The sequence below is a fragment of the Haliotis cracherodii genome, unplaced genomic scaffold, assembly GCF_022045235.1.
Source record: "Haliotis cracherodii isolate W230 unplaced genomic scaffold, xgHalCrac1.p SCAF_12, whole genome shotgun sequence".
In the NCBI taxonomy this organism is placed as follows: Eukaryota; Metazoa; Mollusca; class Gastropoda; order Lepetellida; family Haliotidae; genus Haliotis; species Haliotis cracherodii.
In genome coordinates, this window is record NW_027266267.1 from 38,497,516 (window position 1) to 38,510,008 (window position 12,493).

The 12,493-nt window shown below is 40.2% G+C and overlaps 1 protein-coding gene across 1 annotated transcript; it reads right to left on the reverse strand.

Annotated features, from left to right (window-relative positions):
* Positions 1–1,162: 1,162 nt before the first annotated feature.
* Positions 1,163–12,263, reverse strand: LOC139458418 (prenylated Rab acceptor protein 1-like). The gene is made up of 6 exons (XM_071239843.1): positions 12,136–12,263; positions 10,101–10,310; positions 9,534–9,631; positions 7,735–7,836; positions 7,122–7,207; positions 1,163–3,319 (listed from the first exon to the last, which is right to left on the reverse strand). The coding sequence occupies exons 1-6, from the start codon at positions 12,210–12,212 to the stop codon at positions 3,302–3,304; spliced, it is 591 nt and encodes a 196-aa protein (XP_071095944.1). The 5' UTR covers positions 12,213–12,263; the 3' UTR covers positions 1,163–3,301.
* Between the last annotated feature and the right edge of the window lie 230 nt (positions 12,264–12,493).

A 12,493-nucleotide genomic window follows, 5' to 3' on the forward strand; every position in this document is an offset into this window, starting at 1 on the left:
CACCATCACATACATCAACAAAGTCAGCGAGCCTGACCGCCCGATCCTGTTCGTCGCCTCTTACGACAAGCATGGGTTACTGAAGACTTCAAGGTGTAAAAACACACACAACGTGGTCATAACGGAGACATCAATAAACAGAACTCACACCATAGCCGTTTTAACATCACTCAACAAAGCACACACCTCTGCTAAACATGTGGGGAAATACATTGTGACCTCAAAACCCGAAATATGTGTATTTGAAACAAGAGCTGTGAACATTTATCACAGCACAACCCTAAATTCCTCCAGAGAAAGTTGTGATAATATAGTGATGTAACTCAAACAAACCCTGAGATATTTGCTTCATTTTCATTAAATTTATTACTTTGAAATCAACAGAAAACGTTGCCTTGAAAACACATCTTCCTGAGGCAAGGGCATTAACTGACTTTTATAGTCACTTAATGCCCTTGCCTTGCTCTTGCCTTGGGAAGATATGTAAACAAAGTATGTCGATATTCTAATTTTCTTCAAGCCTTCAGAATTTGTATGAGTGAGTGAATGAGTGAGTGAGTGAGTGAGTGATCTTACACCGCTTTTAGCACCATTCCAGCAATATCACATCAGTGAATCTCTATGAGTAATAGACACACCAATCAAAAGAAAACAAGAAACACTTTTTAACACAAATACACATTTATTCACCTCTGATAATGATGCACCTAGCAAAAATAGTATCACATTGTCCATGGATGCATTGAGATGAAATAAATACATTCCACACAGTTGGCATAACAATATATACAAACAATTGTACAGAAACACCAAAAACATCCCCAGCAGTGCCCCTACAAACAGCTGATGATGCAGAATTCTTTTACCAGAACTTGTTCTTATTGCAAACAGAAACCGATCATTGGTTCTTGTGACTGAAGTCAGATATTAAGCTATACTACTCCGCTCTTGATAGGAACATGTTTATCTTTCCATGATACACATACTGATTCTCATATGTCAAGTGTGTATTTTTATATATGACATATCTGATTATCCCTGTCAAAAGGTGAGTAGTATTAATATGCCTTAAACATGCTTTCACTGCAGTCTAATAATTAAATTCTTATTGTTTTGGAAATATTGATGCATGATGTATCTTTTGGCATGTTACCGGTACATTTGATTGCTCTTAGGTTCTTAAAACATAGAAGATTTACAACCTTTTAAAACATAATTAGAATTTATATTGTTTATATTTTGGTCTCATAACTTTAAGTCACCAAGAATGAAACAACCCAAAAGTCTCTACTAGGTTACTTCTTCATGTGGTGGGTACAAAACCTGTCTTCATATAAATCTCCCGATGCATCAGTAACATTATAAACATTGTAATTCTCAAAAACATTTTCATTGTTCTTATGTATATCACTTAACCAACGCTTCCCAGAATCACATGTTTTTGCAATCATATTTTTATTTTGACCAAGGGTTTTTGAAAATTCTGTCAAACAAATTCTGAGAAGGGTCACTATGTAAACATTATCGCATGCAAACCATTAATAACAACAGTTTTCTAATGAATTTCTTCAGCTGTTTGACACTGCATTCTGTCTGTCTGATGGTTAACTTGTGATTTTTATACCCCACAATATCACCAAGCTATCACACTCTACTGTTACAGACCAATTGGGCTTTTTTCACGTTTGTTTTATGACTCTGTTTTTCACATTTTCAAACGTACAAATATAACTAATTAAAACCAAAATGCATTTGAAGAAAAATATGCCACTTAACAAAAATATTTATCTCAATTTCAATTTCACTAACATTTTTTCAAAATTTTGTCTTCTGATCTGACTTAAGATAAGATAAAACTAAAACACTATATTCACTCAAAAATAATATTGCCCAGCAAATGAAGCACCCGAACATGTCTATATTGTTCGTACTAATCACCTATCGGAAGGAGAGACATCACAACACCCCCTCAGCAGTTTTATCGTGATGCCCCACACAGTCTATATACAATACCCACTAAACACATAAGGCCTTGGAGTGATGAACATTTCATGCAATATACGTCTACGACAGAGATTTATTGACGTACAGAGTCCCGTTCCACAAAGCGATCTTCACGCTGAGATGATTGTAACTCCCATACTTTATAATAGGTTTATGGTAGTTGTAGCACTGAGATTGCTCTGTGGAATAGGGTCTTAGACTTGTAGCTGAAGAAAGGTATGGAATTGTAATACGAAACCAAAAATACTTGTGTTCCCTGCAATCAGGCAAAACCAATTTTGCCGCAACATTTATACATTTATCGAATTCGACTTAATAAGCGCCCACGGCGATATTTGCTAATACTGTAAATCAGGAAATTAACGCGAGCGTGAATTAAATGCGAAAAATGCGAGTGGTCTTTTCTCGCATTAATAAACATCGCATTTATATCCATATATATTGGCTTTTGAACAATTCCAATTCCTTCCGATTGATCAATGTACACACACTTATTTATTCGTGTATAATACGCATTCATGTGTTATATGCACCTTTAATTATGGGCATTTAAATTCTGCAAAAGATATTTCTGTCATGTATGATACACACAGACTTTTCTTTTGTATCATTTCAGGCTGTCAGCATAAACCACGAAATTTACGATCTTTCAACTGTTTTTTTTTTTCACCAAAATTTTATTCTAATAAGAGGCCCCTATTTCTAATTTTGAGAGCGCCCTGGGCGCCTATTATGTCAAATACGGTGTATGATTTTTGCTTCTTTTTTGTCTTTTACCCCAATGGATAAAGATAAGGATAAGTTTTATTCCACACTGAAAGGCCTCAGGCCCATAGAACAATTCTGTTTTGGGGAGTGGTGACAGATATGTTTAACAGGACATATTCTAACTAACATAGCATGATAGATGAACAAAGATATTTTTTTTTACCCCCAATGGAATCTGTTTAGTCAGGTAATCAAGACTGGCCAAGCCAACATCCACTATCTGTTTTTAATAGAACGTGGCCGGCCAAACACTGGTGTTAGAATATGCAGAGGGAGTTCCTGTCGAATCCATCAGACACAATAATGCTGATGAGGCAGAGCATCTGACCATGGATGAGGTGGATGAGGAGTGAAAGACAACACTATAGTTCTGGATGTCACTCTGTGACCTACCACACTGTCTTCCGACTGCATAGAGAAAGGTATTACATTTGACACAGGTTGAGAAGAAACACGTTCTTAGAGCAGTGTGACGCAAACTGTGTTAGTGTCCTTAATGCTCAGCTGTCACAGATTCTGGAGATTCCATTCATGTTGCTATGGAAACCTGGAATAAAAATTTTCAGGTGTGAATGATAGTCAAGAGAACATTATAACTTGCTAACTTGTCAATTTAACTCACATCCTGCCAAAATGAGTTAGTGAGTGAATTGTGTTTAATGTCGCTTTTAACAGTATCCCAGTAATATCACAGTGTGTCAGCTTAATGTGGGAGGAAAGCCCGAAGTGATGCAGGCCTCAGATGTTTACCACTTCGGTGAAACCCACGAGCACGGGTGTGGTGCTGACAAACCTAGAAACATAATCGGGCCGAACCGGATTCGAACCCACAATCATAGGTTTCTGGCGTGCCCAAGGGACGCAACTCTGCACAGCAAATCGCGGCGTCTTAGACGACTTGGCCAGCCGTGCCCCCGAAATTGGGTTTAAATAATGCTTACAACAAACTATTTCAAAAGTCCTGATCGTCTTAAAATACACAAAGATATAAAACTCATGCAAGTAACAAACCAAAGACTATATATAGCACAAGGTCAAGAGTGCCTTCGTGATCCACCCAATGTAGCTCCTGAATTTCAGTCACAACAACCATGGCTAACATCAGAACTTGACAGTGAAACCTTGTCTTTTAGAAAACTACTAATCTTATATATCACCAAACATCCTCGATTATCCAGCGCATTTAGCCTACCCTGGACACATCCACCGGCAACATCAGCATCTCCATCTCTTGTGTCACCAACTTAGCCACTGTCACTCATTAACTTGAAATCACCAACCAACCAAATTGCCTCTTCTGCATGCGAGTTGGGCATACATGTGTAATCAAAATCATGGCCTCATAGTTATACAAATGAGTTGCATCATCTTGAAGTGGAGTTAACTGACGATAAAAAACAGTTTCTTCCCTTGCTGAACTGGGCTGGTATTTTAGGGATCGATTGTAGCGGTACAAGTGGCTATTACGAGTCAAGTCCCTTCTATGTCCCTCTTATTGACCAACCAGATTCCACCTCTCATATCATTTTCATTTGCTTTAAACAAAATGGCGTTGCCCAGTCAAGACGATCTGATTGAAAATCAAGATCTATATTGTAATGAAATGGGTTTTCCCTCACGAAATGCATCAAATCACTTGAGCACCTTGATCAATGATATGAAAACATGTGGAAAATGGCAAAGCCCAGTTGACTGTACACATGCCTAGCAAATCCTGCAATCAACCAAAATCTAAATGGCAGTCAACATGTTGTTTAGAGATGTCAATTTCATTCACAATTTTTTATTGGACTATGCAATAGGCCAGCCAAAATATAACTAAGTAATTGCAGCCCAGATCAGCAAGGGAGGAAACAGGACTTCTATACAACAAATGTTATATTTGGGATAACACTTTCTTAGTAAAGTACAGATTCTAGTACTTCTTTTGGGTTGAGTCCCGTCCGGGATTCCAACCCACTCAGCCACCGAGGCTTCCACAAAAATGAAAGTCCGACAACTGGTTGTCTAGATCACGTACTTTGTGTACCCCTCTGACAAGTGTAAATTGGCACGGCTCCCATGGGACTCAACCCAAAAGAAGTACTAGAATCTGTACTTTACTAAGAAAGTGTTATCCCAAATATAACATTTGGGTTGAGTTGGGTTTAACGCTGCTTTTAACATTATTCCAGTTGTATCACGGCGTGTCAGCTTAATGTGGGAGGAAAGCCCAAAGTGATGCAGGTCTCAGACGTTTACCACTTTGGTAAAACCCACGAGCACGGGTATGGTGCTGATAAACCTAGAAACATAATCGGGGTGAACCGGGATTCGAACCCACAATCATAGGTTTATGGCGTGTCCAGGGGACGCAACTCTGCACAGCGCATCGCGGCGCCTTAGACGACTGGGCCACCCGTGCCCCCGTTTAATATAAGAAGAAGACTGTCCAACTTGAGAAGATAATTTCATGAGTATTAGGCTTAAAAAAATAAAAGAAATGGTTCTTAGGCAATGGCTTGCGGGGGTGCGGGGGAGTTCAAGCTAGTATGTTACCAAATTTTGTTTACAATAATTTTGACCAAATCTTGTTGATCTTAAGTATTGAAGCATTTCACTGCCGGGGTCTCGGGTTTGAAACACAGGATATTTAAGGACTTTAATTATTTTTTTTGAAAATGGTTATAAAAACGAAATGTGTGGCGGACTTTATGATGATGCGGGCGGTGCCTGAGAACCAACACAATTATTTTCTTATGCCGTAAGACAGGGAGAAGGTCATTATTCTGCAAGGTGGTCCCAGGTGTGTTTGAGACAAAAACTCATCAAGACAAGTAATAGTGACAGTGTGCATGTCTCAACCATGAAAGAAGACTGGATGACGTTTCGAATCGTTGTCATTTGAACCAGATTCAATACAAATTCAGGTGGTGAATGGGTCGAGGGTACACATCATAAAAGGATGAAGATAAGACACGCTGGATAATGAAGGATGTTTCTATCCTCATGAACTGTCACTGTCAATGCTAGCAGTTAGACACACACACAACACAGCAAGGCAAGGCAACTATGTAAGGGGAGGCTCAATACTTGGCCTGGTGAAAGTTCTGCTACTGAGTAGAAAAAGGGATCCTTTGTGTGAAAGTCTGGTATAGGAAGCGGCACACACAGAGAATAACTACAAGCCAAAACTACACACTTAATAGTGTTGTGTGATGGGATGGATTTGATGTGTGATGAGATGTGATGTGATCATGGTGACGTGGGGTCACCGACGTGATGTGTGTGTAGGTGTGTGATTATGTGCAAATGTTTTGTGATGTGTGATGTAACGTGATGTGTATGTGCAAATGTGACGTGATGTGTGATGTGCAAATGTGATGTGATGTGTGATGTGTGATGTGCAAATGTGACGTGATGTGTGATGTGCAAATGTGACGTGATGTGTGATGTGCAAATGTGACGTGATGACGTGATGTGTGATGTGCAAATGTGATGTGATGTGTGATGTGCAAATGTGATGTGATGAGTAACGTGATGTGTATGTGCAAATGTTTTGTGATGTGTGATGTGATGTGTATGTGCAAATGTGATGGTATGTGTATGTGCAAATGTGACGCGATGTGAATGTGCAAATGTGATGTGTGATGTGATGTGTATGTGCAAACATGATGTGTGATGTGATGTGTATGTGCAAACATGATGTGTGATGTGATGTGTATGTGCAAACGTGATGTGTGATGTGATGTGAAGTGATGTGTAAATGTGACATGATGTGATGTGAACACGTGATGTGTGATGTGATGTGTATGTGCAAACATGATGTGTGATGTGATGTGTATGTGCAAATGTGATGTGTGATGTGATGTGTATGTGCAAATGTGGCATGATGTGACGACATTCAATGGGCTGCAGTGTGATAACTAAGGCTAAAAAAAAATAAAAGAATTAGTCCCCTGGCAATGGCTTTTGAAAATATAGTGCGGGCAGAAAGTGTTTTTGTGTGTGTCTCGTTGGGTTGTAAACCAGTATGAAACCAAACAAACAGTTGTGTACAATCAACCTGGGAAAGGGCCTCCCTACATAAATGTATTCCTTGATGAGTAAAATACTGGAATACAGTATTTGACTACAGTTGGACATGGAATATTTAAGGATTTCTTTAGGGTTTTTTAAAAATGGAAATAAAAACAAAAAGTGTGGCGAACTTTATGATGGAGTGTGTGGTGCCTGAGAATTATTATTATTTCTCAGATTATTATTTTTCTCAGCCTAAGATATGATGTGATGTTCAGCAACAGAAGGTAATGTATGTACCGGTGTAAAACAAGAGTTAGTGCAAGGGAGACAACTCAGACAACTTGAACCTCGTCCATGTCGATGTCGAAAGCTTCGGCCTCTTCAGCTGTCACATGCAGAGTGGCGTGCAGCATGATGACGAAAAAGGAAGCACCTGCAGAGAGAATCACCATGGCAACTAGTCATTGGAATTGGTTCAACTTTCAATATTGACCGGTTTGAAAAGCTGACAATGATTGATGAATGATTGTCCCACAGGAAAACATTCTAAACAAGAGCATCATTTCTCTCAAACATTCATTTAAGGATGATATAAATAAAACAGCAAAACTCTTGAAGCGATTCTTTACTCTGCAACATGATCATAGTTATTACATGTACTAGTTACAACATTAGGCTACGAAAAAAATATGTATCGGATCGTGAACAAGGTATCAAGTTATGAGATACGTATCGGATCGCAGAGTTGGTGTGTCGTCCCAGCCCTAAAAAACATGGAGCCACAGCCACTGTAGCTCACATGAATTAGGAGGAAGTCATGGAGATAAAGTCCATCAGTCTCCAGGCCTAGAATCCCATTTCACAATGTAGTTCAAGCAATCAGTTTACAACACTTCACTACAAAAATAAACTGCCAATGTAATCAATACAGATGAAGCTACAGCAAGTGCCAGTACTGACCTATGACCCAGAAGACAGCGGAGCCCGCCCCCGCCAGCCAGAATAGGGGGAAGGAGAGCACACCCACACATGCGTACTGCTGGGCCACCGTCACCTCCCGTCCTGCAACACAAGACACACACCTTCAGTACGTGGGACAGACAATATGTATTACATTTACAGGGTTGCTTGGTTGCCTTTGGGGTAACATGGAAGAAAAAAATATTTGCCACTGAAAATCCAAGTTTGTTTTTTACATCCACTGACAATATTTCATGAGGGAGCAAGTTTTGGATGTATGGGTGCATTGTATGCGTGTTTGTTTGTTTATTTGTTTAACGCCATACTCAGCATATTCCAGCAATATGATGGTGGTCTGTAAATAATCAATCTGGACCAGACAATCAAGTGATTGACAACATGAACTTGGATCAACGCAATTGGGATACGATGACATGCATCAACCAAGTCAGTGAGCCTGAAAACCCGTTCCCGTAAGTCACCTCTTTCGACAAGCATAGTCGCTTTTTACGGCAGGCATATAGTGATGAAGACCTATTCCACCCATGATCTTCACTGGTTGTATTCACGAATGAATAAAAAAACATTTGCCCTGAAAATCCAAGGACGTATGTATTCACGGATAAATACAAACAATTTGCCAAGGAAAACCCAAATTGACTGTATGCATTCGGGAATGAATATACACCTGGATGACAGACATCATACATTACAAATAGGGGCACGGATATATGGCTGAAACTATTTTCAGTAGTTCTCACAGAGCACTATACTTTTGCTTACAACTGACTGGATAATTTCTTGCATTGTTGTCATTGTTTGTGATCAGGCCCATAGCAACGGGACGTAAGAAAAATGCCATGTTATGCTGTTCCAATAATAGACAAACTTGGAATTAAGAATTGTGTGTCCCTGAAAAGTGACAAAACTTACAAAATTTAGATACTCAGATAATGCACAATTCCTTGTAGCTTGTTGATCATTCAATAAGAATTCCTAAGTGTTTTCAGATTTTCCCCCAAGTCTCTCATACTTGTTTGTTGTTTAACGCCTCACTCAGCAATATTCCAGCTGCAGGACAATGGCCTGTAAAAAAAATCGAGTCTGGGCCAGACAATCCAGTGATTGATATTATGAGCGACACAAAACAGTGTCGGGGTACGATGTCCTGCAATCAACCTAGTCACCCAGTCTGACCATCCAATTAATGGCCTCCTATGACTAGGTTGCTGGGGACCTGCTCTCACCCGGAATTGACACAGGCAGTGAATTAAGGTGTCACATGAGTCCACAACAACTGGGCCGACATGTGTGATTCCTGTACAATCTCATTAACATCAGATCTTAGTTCTCGCTACCGCTAAACAAAGATCTGAGGACATCCCAGTCAGATCGACCTTGCGCGAACTTTGACCGACCAATGGAATGACCAATCAGAAGGCAGCTTTCTCGTGCTTTACAGCACTAATTTCAAATTGGCGACTACGCTTCAAAACATATTTTGACAAATTCTCGATTAAAGATTTGAAACCTGAACAAAAGAACATTCTGGAATGGCTAATAGATGGGCTAGATTGTATGGATTCAGACGTTAAACACGTAACTATTGTTGGGAATAAAGTTTTCGAGGTTGCATGATAAGAAAGCACATTCCGACTGTCACTTTCATAATCTGGTAAGCGACACTCTGATTGATCGGATGAAAGGTCGTTCTGACATGACCCCTAATGGGATGTCTTCAGATCTTTGTTTAGCGGTAGCATGTGGCAGTGTTGTCATGTCGCGTGTCTTGTACCTACCTAGTATGGCCAGTTTCTGGGTGGCGTTCTTAAGACTGATGATGTAACAGGCTCCAAGGCAGGCAGCCAGAGCCACCAACAGCATGGGAGATGTCAACCTGAAACATGAGACGATGAGCAGGGTTAAAGTTGCACAGTGTTTCAGTCATATTGCAGCTTCATGTGGTAGAAGAAAGTGAGTGAGTGAAAGAGTTGGGTTTTACGCCGCTTTTAACAGTATTCCAGTTATATCACGGCGTGTCAGCTTAATGTTGGAGGAAGGCCCCAAGTGATGCAGGTCCCAGTTCGGTGAAACCCACAAGCATGGGTATGGTTCTGACAAACCTAGAAATATAATCAGGGCGAACCGGGATTCGAACCCACAATCACAGGTTTCTGGCGTGCCCAAGGGACGCAACTCTGCACAGCGAATCGCGACGTCTTAGACGACTGGGCCACCCGTGCCCCCGGGTGAAGAAAGGAAACGATAAACTAATAAACACTTTATAGTACCATGATACAGGTCTTCGCTTCAACATTTGGCTAGGTTAGGGGTGGAACCTCTGCAGCCTGCACGGGGGTACTTACACACAGAAGATGACGAGGCCCATGAAGACAAACAGATAGTTGCCCTGGAAGTTCTCGATGTTTTTCATGACTCTCTTGGGAATCGGCGCCACTGTTTTGGGGAGCCGGAACTTGGAGGTGTTGATGAACTCGCCCCATGGCTTGACCCCCTCCCGCGTCTTGGAGAACCATTCCCGGACCGCGATGTTGGACACAGACATAGACATCATGCTGGAAGATGAAGGACACAATATGGCCTAACACTGAACATGAGGGCTCAAGCATCTAGATCAATAACTTTCTGGTACCTGCACATGTGCATTTTATAATTCTACATATTTATGTCATAACACATTTGGTTTTACTCGAAAACTGTAAATCTTTAAAGGTATGTTCTCCCTCTGGGAGATCATACTGGGGTTGGAGGAGGTCATACTTGGGTTGGAATAGGTCATACTGGGTTTGGAGGTCATACTGGGTTTGGAGGTCATACTGGGTTTGGAAGAGGTTATTCTTGGGTTGGAGGAGGTCAAACAGGGGTTAAGGGAGGTCATACTGATAATAAGTCACAGTTTTGGCTGGGGGTCAGCAGTCACATTACTTTGGCTATACATATATGTCGTGTTAACTTACAGGTTTCAAATACTTAACCAAAAACTACCTCAGTAAGTCAGTCACAGTGACAGTGGACCATTATACATTTGCCACATGTTTACAATGTGACTTCTGTATTTGTTAATGACCCTGTGTCAGTCTTCACTGATCGATCACTAAAAGGTGATTATTAAGATGTGGCACATAGTGAGTGAGAATAGTTTTACGCTGCTTTTAGCAATATTCCAGAAATATCACAGCGGGGACACCAGAAATGAGCTTCACACATTGTACCCATGTCCGGAATCGAACCCGGGTCTTCGATGTGACGAGCGAACGCTTTAACCACAAGACTACCCAACCACCGCTGATGTGGCACATAAGATACTGACATAACTTCATAGATTGGTGTACACTTTCACTGTCAGTCTCGAGTCACTGATTGAGTCGCTAGTTTGGGTGTGCATTTCTTGTTTTGTTCATTATGATATTGATAGGTCTCGGTGAGGATACTTGTGCACAGGCCTGCAGACTTAAGTCTCTGACTTATCCCAATGTATTCTTAATGCTGAGTTCTAGGGTCTAAATGATCTGATACAATGTTTCTGCATTTATTCATGCTGGGGTATTCCCAGGGATTTCCCCAGGAATGTGGCAGCAGACCATCATTGTTTACTTCATTTCAAGAAAACCGTATGAACGTCAAAATGTGTTGTGCCTACGCTTAAGAACGTCAATTTAGTGGTCATATAACAGCCTCTCGTCCAATGGAAAAGTTGAATATCGTGTTAACTACACATTGATAAATTATTCCAGGTAGTTTGAGGTAAAAATAAGTAAATCTTTATCAAGATTTGCAGAGAAATATGGTTACTGCACATAAGGTTAAATAACTGGGTGCTGATCACTAGGTGAACAGGCACTAATTATTTGTTACCTAATTAAGGGTTACCTAAGTAGATTAACTTGTTAGCCTAGCTTAGCTTCAAACTGGCAATGCAAGTTTGGTCTTCTGCTCAACTCTAATTGAAATCCCAAATATTACGCAGAAGAGTGCTGGCAGAATCAAATCCTGATTGGGTAGGTTTTGAAAGTAAATAATGAAAGATCGTCTGTTTACTCTCCTGGCCTAATTCAAGATTCACAAACAAAAACGCTGAAAATAATTTGAACACAATCTGCTAAATTTGGTTAAAATATTTTGTATTTTAACATAACGTTGAGCTGATGTAAATCCTTGAAACGAAAGTGTAAACTTGCAAATACGTGCCAATTAAAAGTAAACCCGTGACAATTTTCTTGCTTGTCAGGGCAGTGACAGAGGAGTTGGCTTCGCACAGCGAATGTAGATCTAGGACCAAAAGTAAGGTTGACTGGAAAAGCTATAAGTCAGTACCAGGCGAATGAAGTCATGGTTTCAAGCTACTGTACGTTAACAAGTAGTATACAAAGCAATACACACCGTTGCTTAAAACTTTGTGATGCTGGTTCAATGAGTGGAATTTCGATGTTCCCTTCCAGTCCTGATTTTTCAGCCATGTCAACAAATACACTCCATCAGTGTGAATTGGCAACGTGGAAGTGACATCAGTAAACACACAAATTTATGACGTATCCCACATTAGTTCACGACCCGGATAAACCGCTTGTGGCAAAATATGGATTAACGAGCTTACGTTGAAACTACTTTCAAAAACCATTGAAATTCACTGAATATATGTTGAAAAAGGTCACTCAATTAGTTTAATTAAATGTTTTAATTTTGAAACGTCACGATTTCAGCTAGGACAAGCACATTAGCGCGTATATAGATATTGTCC